This window comes from Pseudoliparis swirei, chromosome 7 (assembly GCF_029220125.1).
Source record: "Pseudoliparis swirei isolate HS2019 ecotype Mariana Trench chromosome 7, NWPU_hadal_v1, whole genome shotgun sequence".
In the NCBI taxonomy this organism is placed as follows: Eukaryota; Metazoa; Chordata; class Actinopteri; order Perciformes; family Liparidae; genus Pseudoliparis; species Pseudoliparis swirei.
In genome coordinates, this window is record NC_079394.1 from 16,584,618 (window position 1) to 16,603,259 (window position 18,642).

Genomic DNA, 18,642 nt, shown 5'->3' on the forward strand with positions numbered 1-18,642 from the left:
CTAGAGAGAGATGGATAGATAGATAGCCCCTCTTTTTTCATCTTAATTACTCAACAGATGTTTTTTCCCCCGTTCTTTATTTTGAGGAGTTGAAAATGAGTTTAAATTAATCTTTATGTTCAATCTGCCTTTTGTGTACTGCCTGTGTTTCAGTAAGGGCTTCGTTTGAGTCAGTGGCAAACCCTTAAAGAATGGCGTCAGTTGTTTTTTCAAGGAATTAAAGAGAAATTGTGATTTTGGTATCACCTGATCAATGTTAATAAGATCCAATTTGAGGTTGTGAACTAGAATTCGCATTATATTAGAAAGAGAGAAAACCCACGACCACGCCCCTGCACAGCGGTGACGGTGTTTGATGGTCGGCGCTGCTCGTGGAGGCTAACTGGACTTCACCGGAGCGCCGACAGACTCTTCAAAATATTTGGAAACTGGAGAGAAAAAAATGTCTTTGTTTTTCGCCGATTTTCTGTGTTCGGAAAAAAATCAAACTTTTGCTGTTTTGTTTTTCCAGAGGTCGTTTTCTCAACGTCGAGAGCGCCTGAAGGTTCCCCTCTGATGTGATTGGTGGAGAGCTTCTGCTTCATGTTTGGAGGACAGACTCAAAGCACACAAACACACACACACACGCCTGAGACACTGATTGCTTGTACACAAGTTGTTGTTTGAACAAACAAGATACGACGAGTGAACCGGGGACATTCAGAGCGCTAGCTGTTTCCCCCCACTTCCAGTCTTTATGCTAAGCTACGCTAACCACGTCCTATGGAGCTTCTCACCATGTTCTATGACGACCATCTAAACATATAATGCATTATAATCTGCTTATAACACGATTATTATAGTTTCAGGCATTCCTACATTTTCATAATGCTTCACAACAATAATCATAACACATTATAAAGTGATTTATATTAACTTATAAAGGTCAAATATCAATTATGGGTCACTCCCTGATTGTTTTTTGGTGGGGGGGGATCATGGTGAAATAGACATATTCGCTAATAATATGGTATAATAATATATCTAAAGACCGGCTAACTCCGTGTCACCGGGACTTTAAAGTAAAGTAAAAAAACATTAAATGTTTGCAAGAACAAGAAACAAACGTTATAAAATGAACTTAAAGGTTTTATAACAGTAATTGTAATGCACACAAAAATAAGAATTAGAACACTTCTAGGTGTGTGAGTGTGTCTGCTTTGATCTCTGGGAGCAATATGCAGATTATGGCGCTCTGCAGGTGCGTTCATGGGGCGTCGGCCTGAAGCCGCTTTCTGTTGACGGCGTGGAGACGAGGTGTGTGTCGCTCGTCTGTTGTGTGTGTGTGTGTGTGTGTGTGTGTGCCAGTGGAGAAGCCGAGCGAGCGAGGGCCCTGCAGGCGCACAACGGACACCCTTGTTGGGGTCGCGCCGCCAAAACTTAGGCTTCATTCATGGCCCCGGGTGGGGGTGGAGGTGGGGGTGGGGCGCTCACTGTATTTCCTTTCACTGAGTTCAATATGTTTTGGTAACCTCTCTCTCTCTCTCTCTCTCTCCCTCGTGGAAGGAGATCACGTGACCCGCTGTTTCCCTCCTCGCTCGCCCGCCCAACACAACTGGTAAAATATACTAGAACATGACTGTAAGGTGTCGGGTGATGATGTAAGATTGTGATTATTATTTTTTTCCTAGCCTTTTCTATTCTTGTGATATCATAATCTAATTAAAAGTTCATTAAATTATAACTACAGCATAATCTCTTGGTGGACTAAGTGAGTCTCCTCAATGTTTCTGTTGCTCGGTTCAGAATTTAAACAGGAAGCTTCCTCTGGATGACACTTTCACCTCAGCAATTAACATTGTAATTAATCAAGATTTCAGTGTGATTAAAACAAAAAAAAAGCTGGTTATCGTGCATCTATGTAAAATCTGTGTGATTTGGAACCTTTACATTCATCACATGATCGACCCGGAAATGTGGGCTTGATAGCTCATGATATATATGTCCACCTACGGGGGGGGGGGGTGTGCAAGTGACTTCTTTTTCTTGTGCTCCGTCCCGATGTGCGCGCACACGCCGGCATCGGAGCTCTGCGGCGCGCGAGACGGTGAACAGAGACGTGTTAACGCGACACGTAGAGACATAAATTACATGTTGCTGTGTAGAGACGATCAATATCAGATCGGTCAAGTACGCAAAGGCGCGAAGTAACACAAGTGGCATTACATATTGTTGATTATCTTCGCGCATGCATTCCTGCGTACCAGTTATGTGCACCCCTGTATATATATATATATACACATATTAATATATATATATAAACAATATACAAATATTTATATATTTATATAAATATACATATAATATACAAATACTTATATATTTATATTTAATATATATATACATCTATTTATTATATTATATATAAATATATCATATATATATAAATACACACATATTTATGTCTTCATATATAAATATATATATATAATATATATACAGATTTATATATTTAAATTTAAGGTACCTCTCTCTGACACACAGGAGTGGACGTAGCATCGCAGCCAGAATGTGAGAAGAAGAAGAAGAAGAAGAAGAAGAAGAAGAAGAAGAAGAAGAAGACACAAGCTTCTTGATTCTAAAAGAGATCTTTTCCAGCTGCCTCCAGATCCTCGGAGAGGGGGGGGGGATTAATCATCACCAGGTTTTCACATGGAAAGAGTTAATTGGGGGGGGGGGGGGGCTGATGCAATGCAACGTGGGTAATAAATATGTGTTCCCAATGTGGGGAAGAGACGTCAGGTGGAGTCAGCTGCGCTGTACTTACTGGTGAGGAGAGGGGAGGAGCCTATATGTTCAGCACGGGGGCCTTTATCTTTGGACTTAGGTTTGGCACAGGCACACACACACTTCTATACACACGCTGGCACACACACTCACTCTCACACACACACATGTTCTACTCTCTGTTTTTCAGAAGCGTTTCTCTGAGATGTGCGACATAAATAATTATATCGCTCAGGTCCCGGCGATATAAAACAGATGGCGATGTACCGCCATCTTTACGACTTCTTTACGACTTCTTCACACCATCTTTACGACTTCTTCACACCTTCTTCACGACTACTTCACGATTTCTACACGACTTCTACACGACATCTTCACGACATCTTCACGCCTTCTTTACGACTTCTTTTTGATTTCTTTACGAATTCTACACGACATCTTCACGTCTTCTACACAACTTCTTCATGCCAATTTTTACGTCTTCTTTCACGACTTCTTCACGACTTCTTCACAACTTCTTCACGCCATCTTCACGCCTTCTTTTTGACTTCTTTACGAATTCTACACGACATCTTCACGATTTCTACACAACTTCTTCATGCCAATTTTTACGTCTTCTTTCACGACTTCTTCACGCCATCTTCACGACTTCTTTACGCCATCTTCACGACATCTACACGACTTCTTCACACCTTCTTCACGCCTTCTTCACAACTTCTTCTGGACTTCTTTCACGCCATCTTCACAACTTCTTTACAACATTTTCACGACTTCTTCACGAATTCTACACGACTTCTTTACGACTTCTTCGTGCCATCTTCACGACTTCCACATGACTTCTTTTACGCCTTCTTCACGACTTCTTTCACGCCATCTTCACAACTTCTTTGTGCCATCTTCACGACTTCTACACAACTTCTTTACGACTTCTACAAGACTTCTACACAACTTCTTTACGACTTCTACAAGACTTCTTCATGACTTCTTTACGACTTCTACACAACATCTTCACGACTTCTACACAACTTCTTCACGCTATCTTCACGCCATCTTCACGACTTCTTTACGACTTCTTTACGACTTCTTTACGACTTCGTCACGACAATTTTTGTCTTCTTTCACGACTTCTTCACGACTTCTTTACAACTTCTTTACGCCATCTTCACGACTTCTTCACGACTTCTACATGACTTCTTTACGACTTCTTTACAACTTCTTTACGCCACCTTCACAACTTCTTCACGACTTCTTCACGACTTCTTCACAACTTCTACATGACTTCTTTACGACTTCTTTATGACTTCTTTACGACTTCTTTACAACTTCTTCACGCTCCGCCATGTTTGCAGGCGGGAGAAGAAAAGTGCAGCTGTGTGTTTATTTGTTTCTGGAGAAGTGAACTTGTGTAACAGAGAGAGAAACAAGAGAAGCCATTAGCTCCTCCTGAATATTAACTTCATGATCCGAGGGGAAGAATAGCCATTAGCTCCTCCTGAATATGAAAATGTGAAACAACAAGATACCACAACACAAGCTACTCATTAAAAAATATATAAAAGCTCAGCAGTGAATCACTTCCCCAAATCGAGTCACATCCACAAAAAAAAAAGCTGCAACAACACACATACACACATACACACACACACACACACAGCTGGTGTTGGGCCTGAGCCAAAAACAGAGAAACATTAACGTTAGCACAGGATGCTAATTATTCTCTAAAGAAGGGATTTATATCCTTTGGTGCACATTAGTCCATATCAGTCATTTTGCGTTTGTCATGCGTCTCGGAGCTCCGGTTGAATTAACACCACGGTGACCGAGATCTAGTCTACGTCTCCTACTGAAACCAAGTCCAGCTGGAGGGAATCCCGACTTGCTCAAAGGCAATTAGCGGTGTTCATCCCTCCCGCAGGATGAAACCTCTCTGACCCCCAAAGCGCTAGGCTTTCATCCATCTTTCTTTTTTCTTCTTCTTCTATTTATCTTTACCGTCTCTGGAATCAATTAATAAGTTGACTGAAAGAAAAGGTATCGGGCAATAATTTAAAAAAATATATATTAATTTCTCGGGTATTTTATTCATTAAAAAAAAATCTTTCGGTTTAAGAATTTTTGGGGGATTGGGTTTATTTTGTTCGCACATTTCTGGCCCTTTTTAAAGGGAAAACTATAAATAGACTATATATATATGTATATATAAAAATAAATATATATTATAATAATTTTTTATAAACTTTTTGCTTTTTTTGTGAATACCAAACTGATTCGCCGGTTTATGATTGTCTCAACCAAAGGAAATGAGTGTTTGGAGTCCAACCACAAAACGCCGTGCAGGCGGTGCTTTTTCGGTGGCGAGGTGCCGGGAACCGTCCTTGTCCCTCCCTCTTCATGTCGGTGTAAATACTCACGACTTCTCCCTCGGCGGCTCCAACCAAACAAGAAATGAGATGTTCAGGGTGAGAAGATGAATTTCCTGGAGCCAAAATGTGTGTTGTTCAAACAAATAGAAAACGTGTCTGGAATCACAAAATGACAGGAGGGAGCGTGAGGATGTGAGGCCGGTCACCCCCCCACCCCCCTTTGTTTGGGTGAAGAGGCCTCCGGGGGGTCCAGGTCTTCAGGTTTCTGCCGCGAGTCCTTGTCTCTCCTTGGGAAGCTGCAGTGATTTCCTCAATTACCTCAATGGGTTTGGAAGAAAAGCCATTTTAGATGGATTAATTCATTCCTCTGGTTGTAAGTGTGGAGGAGGGGGGGTCATAGAGAGCAGTCCACCGCGGACAAACCCTGATCTGCTGTATAAACCAGTCTTATGTGGAAAGACCCAGATCGGGCATAGAGACCAGTCCACCTTGTACAGACCCGGGTCCGGCATAGAGACCAGACCACTACCTCGTCATATGAATCACATCCAGAGACGATGTAACGCATTCATACGTCTACAGCTAACGCTGAACAAAAAGGACCTTGGGATTCGGCCCTGGCATCGATCCACCGTGCTTCTCGCTTCACTTGACTGTGACACGTGCGACAGTTTGTGCAACCCGCTCATTGTGAGGCGTCAAAGCGCTCTACGGTACGCGGGATCGATACTCGCGCTTCAATGAAAGGTCTCCCCCCCCGGACTGTCCATTCGGATTCTCCCTGCATTGAAAAAAACACCTTGAAAGACTTTAAACCTTGAACGACACAACGAACGACTCAACATACCAATAGAGTGGCATTGCGAGAAAACTTTGTTAAAAGAGTATCTTTCCAGACGAGGTTTTATTGGATTGGATTGGATTCAATCTAATATCATTGCACAGAGTACAGGTACACATGCAACGAAATGTATTCTCTGCATTTAACCCATCCTTAGTTATTAAGGAGCAGTGGGCTGCAGTGATGCGCCCGGGAAGCAACTGGGGGTTCAGTGCCTTGCTCAAGGACACTTCGACTTGCAACTAATGGGGAGAGCGGGGATCGAACCGACAACCTTGGGGTTGCAGGACGACCCCCTTACCCCACTGAGCTACAGTTTCTTATCTTTCAAACACAGAATAAGTCTTTAAAGATAATCCTCTGTTCCAGGAATGAAAGCTGTTGATCCAGGTGGAGCTTCCGTCAAGAAAACAACGTGATTTCAAAGAGCACCTTTTCGGGAGTGTAATCCTCTCGGTACTTCCGAGGCAGCTCACAGAAATGAGTTTTTATTGGAAAACTGAGGAAAGAAAAGCTCAAAAAGGCTTGTTTTATACTTGCAAGGGGGCATCGGCAGAATGAAGTTGTTTTTCTGGCAACTTAATTTGTTGAAACTTGAGAAATTAAGCAGTAGACGTTGAGTTTCATTTACTATAACCGACAGTTGAGAGCTCGTCAAAAATCCAGGAATACTACGAGGGAGTAGTAATATTAAGGAGAGGTAGTTCTCGGACCTCGGAAACAACACTCGTGAGTATCTAAAAAAGGTCTAGAACTATCTCTCAATCCAATTTAGACGAGAAGTCCTTAAAGGAGGCGGAGCTTAATTTGATTGCTGTTTACACAAACTTTGGGATGGTTGGTAGTAAAGAGTTACAAAAACAAACAAGGGATGGTCCCAGGAAAAAAGTAAACACTTATATTTTATTTTTTTGGAGCCTTGATGGAAGTTATCGGATTCGGAAAAGACCGTTTAGTCTAGAATTTCATCAATAACTTGGTTAATGTCATGTTCTGGCCATCTCATCACACACACACACACACACACACACACACACACACACACACACACACACACACACACACACACACACACACACACACACACACACACACACACACACACACACACTATTTTGACATTGACACAACTTGGGCTAAAATAATTATAAAAATATGTACATACATAATATATATGTACATATATTTGCATATATGTATATATTTACATAATTATATATATGCATATTTTCACATGTATATTTGCATATATACATATATGTGTATATATATTTACATCTATATATATATATTGCATATATACATGTATATGTGTATATATATGTATATAGATGTACATATATATATACAGGAATGTCTCAGAAAATTAGAAGAATATTAAAGTTCTTTTCTTTATTTAATGCAATGTAAAACAAAAAAAAAAATGGATTCTGGATCATTTCAAAATCAAATCAAATTGTATATGGGGGGAGAAATATATGTATGTATATATATACATGTACATATACAAATATCTAAATATATATATATATATGCGTGTATATATCTGTGAATATATACATACGAATATTGCTCAAAACTCTAAAGCGGATAAATATTTAAAAAATATAGATAAACTGACAAGTTTTTGAGTAATAAATTGAGCGTCTGACTGCCTGAGAACACCACGGCAACGGCACACACACACACACACACACACACACACACACACACACACACACACACACACACACACACACACACACACACACACACACACACACACACACACACACACACACACACACAGGGGTTCTCCATGACAGCAAATCTCTCCACTCGCAGATGAATTATATTCGTTTCTTCTGTAAACACGCCCGACATGACACATAGGACTATATTCACATTCTCACACTCAATGAACACAAAGTGATTCATTAACGCACATCTCATGTCATGACACTTGACACGTTTTCCAGCCTATAGTTGGTATAAATATGGGGGGGGGAGCTATTATGATTCAGAATGCCGGCAGCAGAGTGGATGACTCGACTCGAAGTCCACTTGCTGGGCTTCACCAGCTTTTAACTGGAGACATTAGCATATGGACCTGGTGAGGCACGACATCATCGAGAACCAACTCCCCAGACTGGACTAGCGACCTGTCAATCACCTGGTAGCCCCGCCCCTAAAGCATATTTATGGCTCTAAATGACCATCATGTACTAAATGATGACATCATGCTGTATAGAAGAAGAACTTAAACTAGAGACTGAGACATAAACTCATGTTTACAACGTTTACTGAGGGAATACGTCAGGGGTCCCCAAACTTTTTCCTGAGAGGGCCACATAACGTTTCCCTTGTCTGCTGGAGGGCCGGGGGGGGTTCGAGTGAAGTGAGAGTGTGCTCACCTGTGTGTGCGCATCACGGCTGAGTGATGCGCGCGCCGCTCGCTGTGAGCGCTGCGCGTGCAGACAACATTTAACGGAGCGGAGCAGCGCGTGAAGTATCGATACTAAAAATATGCTAAATCACATCGTTTTTAACGTACGGGTACTTTGTTAGTATCGCTACACCGTGCAGCGTGACAGCAGTAGATGTCGCGGACTAACATTCAAGCTAACCTAACTTCCCAAACGCTGTCGACATCTGAACGCTGATTGGCCGAGACTCGACACTCCCATTAAAGATGTTTTATTGCGAAGAGCACCACTTCACATTTTCTCCGCGTCTCACTGCAATCTCAACGGCAGCGGGCCAGGTGAAAAAAATAATAAATCGGAACGCGTCTCTGGTATTGTGCAAATGTGGAGGCGGGCCGGATTCGGCCCGCGGGCCGTAGTTTGGGGACCAATGGAATACGTCAAGAGAGAAGTAGTGTCACTATATAGACCTCTATACAATCCCCTGGTGGTCAGTAGAGAGAATGCAGCGCTAGCACATGAAGCATAGTCTTCTATACAACCAGAGGAGTCGCCCCTGGTGGTCAGGAGAGAGAATGCAGCTTTAACACTGCCGTTCATCTGTATTCTCAAATGACGATTTTTAGAGACCAGAGAAGAAAGAAAACATAAAGTTCAAGTCTTTTAGATCCCGATGACGCAACAATGATCAGTTGGAGTTATTAATAAGTGCCGAGAGGTTCAACACGTCATGTTCTATGATGATGGGAGGATTTAAAACTCTGGTTTTTCGTTCATGTTTTCTGTCACAATTTGCAGTTTTTATACGTCGCTGTTCCTGTAATATCTTGTTTTTGTCCGGTCTGTATTTGTTCTTATGCAATGTAACAATGTTAACCCCGCGCTGCCACCGGGGGGCCACGTCCCAATTCCTTTAACCTCGTACACACAAATACATCAAAACAGAGAAAATTGAATTCTCAAGAATCTGTCAAAACAACCGTGGCCAGTAATTCATACGCACTTTGAAGATAATGAAGAAAAAACATCAAACACACACACACACACACACAAACACACAAACACACCATTCCTGAAAAAGCTTCTTCTCACAGCAGATGTTTATAGAGTTGTAGATGAAACTGTCTCCAGACGCAACCCGGGTCGTTCTCATGTCCCATGTGGGTGGGAGCAGCGCTTGATGTTGCGCCCGTCTCCTTTTATATATTTATTTTATATATATATATTTATTTATTTTCTGCCTTTTCAGCTGTCACATTATTTTGAAGGTGAGTTTTATGTTTCATTGAACCTAAAAACATCAGCAGCAAGAAAACTTTAAGTATGAGGTCATCGAGTTTAGTTTATTGATTATTTATGAGGAAAAAACACACATGATTGGTCGACTGAAGAGTCCTTAATATCAGCCTCGGGATAAAACCCTGAACACATAATATATATATATATGTATATATATATATGTAAATAAATATACATATATACTGTATATATGTGTATATATATAAACAGGTTGTGTGCCCCCCCCCCTTACCTCGTGGCCGGTGGTCCCCGGGGGTGTCGGAGGGGGGCGTCTGCAGCAGGGCCGAGCGGCGGTAGACCACGTGGACCCGGCCCCGGTCCTCCAGGTCCTGGGCGCCGCGCTGCAGCGGCTCGATGAAGTACTCGTCGACGTCGGTGCGAATCATCCCGGCCTGAGGAGAGAAGAACATGGGAGGACCCACAAGGTCACGAAAACCAAGAGGAAGACGAGAGGACATCTTCTTCTTCATCACGGACGGACGCGTGACAAATATGAAAAGACGAGACGCGCTAATGTGATGTTCGGTTCTTTATTCCAGACGTGAGATGATGGCCTGCTTTTGATGTGCAAGGGTTTTTTCTTCGCAACCTTGTTCTCTTCTCTACCCCCCTTCCCCCCCCCCCCCCCCATGGCGGTCGACCTTCAGTGACCTTGTTAATATGATAGTTTACTAATGTAATCAGAATGTAATTGTTATCGTCTCTCAACAGCTATGATATGATACAAAATGAATACATTACTTTAATATGACACAAACTAATGATACAATAACACAAACAAAGGTATTATACAGTTTCCCATCATTTCCTCAACAGTAACGACCTCCGGTGACCTCTGGCGGGTCGGGATGAACATGGGTGGAGCCAGTTGAGCTCTTTTGGAGAGCCGGTTGGCGTGGCCTAAAAAAAATACATACATAATAAAAACAAAATAAAAATGCACCTGTGCATACGGAGCCGCTCCAGAGGAATGTGGTCTGGCGCTCGGCCCTCCGGCCTTTTGGCCAACGAGCTCTGCAAACCTCCTATCCAACTCCCCCATGGGGAGCGCATTAATTTGACACATCATCAGACTCATCACGGCATGGATGAGGCGTCTGAATCATGTGTTGGATCACTTCCCATCCGTCTCATCGTTTGACTTGACTGTGATTGGTCACGTGATATACAAGACGCCGCCCCTTTTTAGAGCCGGTTTGAGGAACCCCGCAGGAGGGGGGTGGGGGATTAGAGGTGATAACCAGCTTCGTAACCAAGTTTATGATGACAAAGGTTACATAGGGCGATAATAAAGGCGTGGCCCCGTCGTCGGAGCAACACATGGTTTTTGGTGACATCCACGTGGTTAAATTAAATCAGGGCGGAGCCTCGAGTGTTTGTTGCCGGGCGGATCGGCTGCAGCGAGGGAGCAAACCTGCGTGCCAGCGGGAGGTCATGGGTTATGTAACGAGAGATCAAAGACAACACGGTCCGAATTTATGTTTCATCTTTTAATATGCAAATTATTAAATATATCGAGAAGCAGAAATGCTTAAAAGTTTTAGAAGCAGTGTGTTGACATTTATTTTTGCTTTTCTCTTTTTTTAGGACTCAATGAAACTTCCCCCGGAGGAGCGCCAACATCGAGACAATCAGTTTATGAATCGTTATTGTTTAAATCCCAGACGAGGCGTTATTGATACGACTTTGACGCAAAAGAATCACACAACATATGAAAGTAGAAGCCGGCATGCGTGTTCATGTTCACGTGTTCATGTTCACGTGTGCATGTTCACATATTCACGTGTTCATGTTCACGTGTTCATGTTCACGTGTTCATGTTCATGTTCACGTGTTCATGTTGCTCGTCTGTAGTTTCTTGCCTTTAATTGGTCATAAAACCCTCCGTCAGATATGAAACCCTCCGTCAGATGTTATTAAAGCATCACAGATGCTCAGAAGAGAAAAAACAGAAAAAGTTTAACAAGTTCAAACTACAAACAAAGTTATTATATATATAAATATACACTACCGTTCAAAAGTTTGGGATCACTTAGAAATGTCCTTATTTTTCAAAGAAAAGCATTGTTTTTTTCAATGAAGATAACATTAAATCAATCAGAAATACACTCTATACATTGTTAATGTGGTAAATGACTATTCTAGGTGGAAACGTCTGGTTTCTAATGAAATATCTCCATAGGTGTATAGAGGCCCATTTCCATCAACTATCACTCCAGTGTTCTAATGGTACATTGTGTTTGCTAATCGCCTTAGAAGACTAATATCTGATTATAAAACCCTTGAAAACCCTTGCGCAATTATGTTAGCACAGCTGAAAACAGTTATGCTGGAGATATAAGCTATACAACTGGCCTTCCTTTGAGCTAGTTGATTATCTGGAGCATCACATTTGTGGGTTCGATAAGACTCTCAAAATGGCCAGAAAAAAAGAACTTTTTCATGTGAAATTCACCAGTCTATTCTTGTTCATAGAAATGAAGGCTATTCCATGTGAGAAATTGCAAAGAAACTGAAAATTTCCTACAGCGGTGTGTGCTACTCCCTTCAGAGAACAGCACAAACGGGCTCTAACCAGAGCAGAAAGAGAAGTGGGAGGCCCCGGTGCACAACTCAGCAAGAAGACAAGTACATTAGAGTCTCTAGTTTGAGAAATAGACGCCTCACAGGTACTCAACTAGCAGCTTCTTTAAATGGTACCCGCAAAACGCCAGTGTCAACGTCGACAGTGAAGACGCGACTCCGGGATGCTGGCCTTCTAGGTAGAGTGGCAAAGAAAAAGCCATATCTGAGATTGGTCAATAAAAAGAAAAGATTGGTATGGGCAAAAGAACACAGGCATTGGACAGAGGAAGATTGGAAAAAGGTGTTATGGACAGATGAATCCAAGTTTGAGGTGTTTGGATCACACAGAAGAACATTTGTGAGATGCAGAACAGGTGAAAAGATGCTGGAAGAGCGCCTGACACCATCTGTCAAGCATGGTGGAGGTCATGTGATGGTCTGGGGCTGCTTTGGTGCTGGTAAAGTGGGAGATTTGTACCAGGTAAAAAGGATTTTAAATAAGGAAGGCTATCACTCCATTTTGCAACGCCATGCCATACCCTGTGGGCAGCGCTTGATTGGAGCCAATTTCCTCCTCCAACAGGACAATGACCCAAAGCACACCTCCACATTGTGCAAGAACTATTTAGGGAAGAAGCAGGCAGCTGGTATGCTGTCTGTAATGGAGTGGCCAGCACAGTCACCAGATCTCAACCCCATTGAGCTGTTGTGGGAGCAGCTTGACCGTATGGTCTGCAAGAAGTGCCCATCAAGCCAATCCAACTTGTGGCAGGTGCTTCAGGAAGCGTGGGGTGACATTTCAACAGATTACCTCAACAAATTAACAGCTAGAATGCCAAAGGTCTGCAATGCTGTAATTGCTGCAAAAGGAGCATTCTTTGACGAAAGCAAAGTTTGAAGAAGAAAAAAATTAATACTTCAAATACAAATCATTATTTCTAACCTTGTCAATGTCTTGACTATATTTTCTATACATTTTGCAACTCATTTGATAAATAAAAGTGTGAGTTTTCATGGAAAACACGAAATTGTCTGGGTGTAGTGTATATATATATATTATATATATTTATATTTATATATATATATTCAATTCAATTCAGTTTATTTGTATAGCCCAATTTCACAAATTACAAATTTGTCTCGGAGTGCTTTACAATCTGTACACATAGACATCCCTGTCCCAGAACCTCACATCGGATCAGGAAAAACTCCCAAATAACCCTTCAGGGGAAAAAAAGGGAAGAAACCTTCAGGAGAGCAACAGAGGAGGATCCCTCTCCAGGATGGACAGGTGCAATAGATGTAATGTGTACAGAAGGACAGATTTAGAGTTAAAATACATTCAATGAATATGACAGAGTGTATGAATAGTTCATAGTAGGCATATTACACGATGGAGACCTCCACGTTCCATCAGGTAGATGGAGGTAGAGAGGAGGAGTGGGCGGAGTCTCAACAGTGGGCGGAGTCTCAACAGGGCAGTGGCGTAGTTGGTAGCAGGAATTCCACGACCCAGACCTCGATGATCCATCAGGCAGATAGGATCTATGCCGTCTCATAGGGTCCGATGACCCCATGAGACGTGAAGTCAAAAGGACTCCGGGGAGAAAGCAGAGTTAGTAACGTGTGATTGAGAGATGAAAATTCATCCTTAAGGAGAGAAAAAAGAGGAGATAGGTACTCAGTGCATCCTAAAACGTCCCCCGGCAGCTATAAACCTATAGCAGCATATCAAGGGGCTGGACCAGGTGAACCTGATTCAGCCCTAACTATAAGCTCTGTCAAAGAGGAAAGTCTTCAGTCTACTCTTAAACGAGGTGACTGTGTCTGCCTCCCGGACTGAAATTGGAAGCTGGTTCCATAGAAGAGGAGCTTGATAACTAAAGGCTCTGGCTCCCATTCTACTTTTTAAGACTCTAGGAACTACAACTAGCCCCGCATTTAGTGAGCGCAGCTCTCTAGTGGGGCAATATGGTACTACAAGCTCCTTAAGATATGATGGTGCATCACCAATCAAGGCTTTGTACGTTAAGAGAAGAATTTTAAAAGTGATTCTTGATTTTACTGGGAGCCAGTGCAGAGCAGCTAGTGCAGGAGTGATGTGATCTCTTTTCATAGTTTTAGTGAGAACACGAGCTGCAGCATTCTGGATCAACTGGAGGGACCTAAGAGACTTATTAGAGCAGCCTGATAATAAGGAGTTGCAGTAATCCAGTCTAGAAGTAACGAACGCGTGAACCCATTTTTCTGCATCTTTTTGAGACAAGATGTGCCTGATTTTTGAAATATTATGTAGATGAAAGAATGCAGTCCTTGAGATTTGCTTTACGTGGGAGTTAAAGGACAAAGATATATATTTGTATTATGATTATTGATGCATTCATGTGTTCATCACTTTAATCTTCCAGCTGATAGTGGTTAACCTTTTCATAATAAATCACAATTCATGTTGATTTGTATTTTTGGCTTTAAGAACCCGAAAATCAAACCGACGCTTTAAAATAAATGATAGGAGTTCAACATTTGCCTCTAAAACATGTTGTGAAGTAGAAGTGTAAAATATGACGTACATTGCAGTATTTGTGTTGCGTAACACAACAAGCATCAATTTTAAATGCCTGTCAGAAATGTCATCTTTAAGGCTCTGCTGCTGGGAGGAAGCGACAATATTCAAAAGGTCAACGCTATTATAGCTCGAGGGAAGCATGTATACAGCCCATATACAGTGTGTGTGTGTGTGTGTGTGTGTGTGTGTGTGTGTATGTGTGTGTGTAGCTGCTGCTACAGATACATAAATAACTAAAAATAGAAGCAATTGAGTAGAAGGAAATAGGATTGTGCTCCCGTCGCCAATGAAGGAATGTGATTGGTTTCGGCTGCTGGATGAAACAGGAAGGAGAGCCCGAGCGGTTCTCCCACCTTGAGTCACGTAAAGTAATTATGCATTAATAAGGGCGCCGTGCAGCGTGACCGCTTCAGGCCAATGGATCAGCTGGAAGAACTTCGTTCTGCCACTTTAAAACCAAACCAGCCGGTCCTCGTTAGTTGTCATGGAGTTGGAGACATACCAGGGCTTCGTTATAATTTCATTCATCGCACTTAAGGACTTAAAAACTCTCTGAGTCTCACAGGACTGGTTTCTTTGGGAGGCTGAGGAGGGATCAACCAAGGATGCTAGCTGAAGAGGGATCAACCAAGGATTCTAGCTGAGGAGGGACCAACCACGGATGCTAGCTGAGGAGGGACCAACCAAGGATGCTAGCTGAGGAGAGATCAACCAAGGATTCTAGCTGAGGAGGGACCAACCACGGATGCTAGCTGAGAAGGGACCAACCAAGGATGCTAGCTGAGGAGAGATCAACTAAGGATGCTAGTTGAGGAGGGACCAACTAAGGATGCTAGCTTGTGTGGAGGAATTATCCAAGGATGCTAGCTTGTGAGGAAGGACAAACCAAGGATGCTTGCTGAGGAGGGACCAACTAAGGAAGTTAGTTTGTGAGGAGGGACCAACCAAGGATGCTAGCTTGTCAGGGACCAACCAAGGATGATGGCTGAGGAGGGACCAACGAGGGATCAACAAAGGATGCTAGAGAAGAAAGGACCAACCAAGGATGCCAGCAGAGGAGGGACCGACCAAGGATGCTAGTTGAGGAAGGACCAACCAAGGATGCTAGTTCAGGAGTGACCAACCAAGGATGATGGCTGAGGAGGGACCAACCAATGATGCTAGTGAAGGAAGGACCAACCAAGGATGCTAGCTGACGAGGGACCAACCAAGGATGCTAGTGAAGGAAGGACCAACCAAGGATGCTAGCTGACGAGGGACCAACCAAGGATGCTAGTGGAGGAAGGACCAACCAAGGATGCTAGCTGAGGAGGGACTAACAAAGGATGCTAGCTGAGGAGGGACCAACGAGGGACCAACAAAGGATGCAAGTGAAGGAGGAACCAACAAAGGATGCTAGCTGAGGAGGGACCAACGAGGGACCAACCAAGGATGCTAGTGGAGGAAGGACCACCCAAGGATGCTAGCTGAGGAGGGACTAACAAAGGATTATAGCTGAGGAGGGACCAACGAGGGACCAACAAAGGATGCAAGTGGAGGAGGAACCAACAAAGGATGCTAGCTGAGGAGGGACCAACAAAGGATGCAAGTGGAGGAGGAACCAACAAAGGATGCAAGTGGAGGAGGACCAACCAAGGATCAACCAAGGGTGCCAGCAGAGGAGGGACCAACAAAGGATCCTAGCTGAGGAGGGGCCAACGAGGGGATGCTAGTTGAGGAGGGACCAACCAAGGATGCTAGCTTGTGAGGAAGGAGGCGAGGAAAGAAAACGGCCACCTTCAAAATGGGTCTCTCCATTCCTCTCTTCAAGTTATGTGGCTGGTGATGGGTTCACCACGGTTCTCACCATACACACCCACTTTATGACAATTCCATGCAGCTCGGGGCAAATAAAATGAATCAATATAATGTTATTTTCCACTCATCAAGCAAAGAAATGGTCATAACGCGTCATCGTTGAGTCTCAACTGTGAACATTCGAGTCGCCGTCGAACCAAAACAACAAATAGAGCTAAATGTTTGTGAGGAACATTACACACGCTGCTGAACCTTCACACCCTCTGTGTATCCAACAGTTTATGATTTCACTTAATCCGCCGAACGAACGCCAGCGAGGTCGACCTCAGGTGAGCCGACGCGTGAACGTGATTATCGCGTTACTCTTGATCTGAACTTCTCAGCTACTATCATCCAGGGTTCTCCCGCGGGAGGTCGAGTCTCAGGGAGGGAAGTCTGAGGGAAGATTACTTGGCAATAAATAATGTTTAAAAGAAAAGGCAAGAACTGGCTTTAAAAGCCTCTCAGACGCGTCGCGGGGGGGGGGGGGGGGGTTGTTGTCCGACGTCAGAGGAGACAATGTCAGGTGTCTCACAGAGGCTCACTCACTGAGTTGGTACCTCAAACACAAGCCTCAAAATAAAGATTTTTTTTAAAAAGGGATCAAGAGTCGTGTGTTCCATCGGTTTAATATCCCCAACGTCGGCGCGGCCAAGCAGACAGCGGCCGGCTGCCAAGGAAAACATATGGGATTCAGCTAAAGGGCACCAGTTTGTCAAAAAACAGTCTCTTTCAGTCTCAACTTCTTAAGGAGGTCGGTATGAACGTGGGTCTGAATTGAGCCGGGACACTGCCACCTTTCACCCTTGGTGTTTTTCAAAGGTGTGTTTGCCTTCAAAAAATGTGAGCAAACCTTCGTCATCATTACCTGCCATTTTCACCCGCGGGTCTTTAAAGGGACTTTAAAGAGGGGGGGGGGGGTCAGTGACGGAAAGTCTTGTAGAAGTAGAACATACTTTAGAGAATGCTTCGCAGCAGTAATCAGGAAATTATTATTATTGACTCCCATGTTCTCGATTCGGCCTCAGCTGTATTCAAACGAATCTCCCCCCCCCTTCTGAAGGTGTCAAACACTTCAAAGATCAGACATTGAAGCTAACACACACCACACTTTTAGAAACAACATACAAACATATTTCAGGGCAAACATTTTTGCACGAGGGCTTCAAGTTGAAATAAAACCCGCTCTCGCCCGGTGAATGGCCCTCACTACTCGTCTGTTGTTGTTTTTTACGGCGGCAGCAAATGTGGGCTCCTCTTGAGTTTTTAAATAGGTCACAATTCAAATGTGCTTTAAACACATAAATATCAACAACAACAAAAAGGAAAAAAAAGCTGCTGGCGAGGAAAAAACTTGGAGAAAAATAACTTTTGCATATCTCTTGGTATGCTGCTGCCCCCCCTCCCCCTGTACCTCAAAGCATACACCCAAACAGCTCTGGGGTCAGGCCTCTGCAACAAGCCTGGGCTGAGTCAACAGGCAACATTAAAAACCCTCAGTGAATAAAACTCTTGTGCTGCGACGAGGAACTGGCGCGCTCTCCTTTTTCTAATCAAATAGGATATTTTCTTTGCTTTTTTTCCCCGTCTTCCTCTTTCTCCACCTCTCCTTGCGGCAGCTCCAGACACGTCGAGAGCCGTGCACGTCCACAAACGCCCCGTCCACGTGCCCCTGAAGGTAGCGTAGCTCCGAGCGATGCGTTAGCGTATCGTATGGGTCAACGGGCTTTTCGCTCTTTCAGAAAAGGGATACTCCAAGTGATGCGTTACCCCATCGGGGCGGCAGACACGGGAGCGCCTCACCCCTTTTTGGTCCGGCAGAGCCGATTACACAACATGACCCACATTCAGAGGTTGCCAAGTTCTACGGCGCCGCTGGCGAGGTAACGGTTAATGTCAACGACGGTCAGGACACTCAGTTCGGTGCTGTTTCCAGGTCTGCATCTGTCTGCCTGCATCTATCTGCCTGCATCTGTCTGTCTGTCTGCATCTGTCTCTCTG

General features: G+C 43.5%; 1 protein-coding gene across 1 annotated transcript in view; it reads right to left on the bottom strand.

The window, feature by feature from the left end:
• adamts3 (ADAM metallopeptidase with thrombospondin type 1 motif, 3) overlaps positions 1 to 18,642 on the bottom strand; it is a 116,533-nt gene that overhangs the window by 74,785 nt on the left and 23,106 nt on the right. Inside the window, exon 4 of the mRNA XM_056418120.1 lies at positions 9,907 to 10,066. Within this exon, the coding sequence (XP_056274095.1) occupies positions 9,907 to 10,066 (160 nt within the window). The remainder of the gene's footprint in view (positions 1 to 9,906; positions 10,067 to 18,642) is intronic.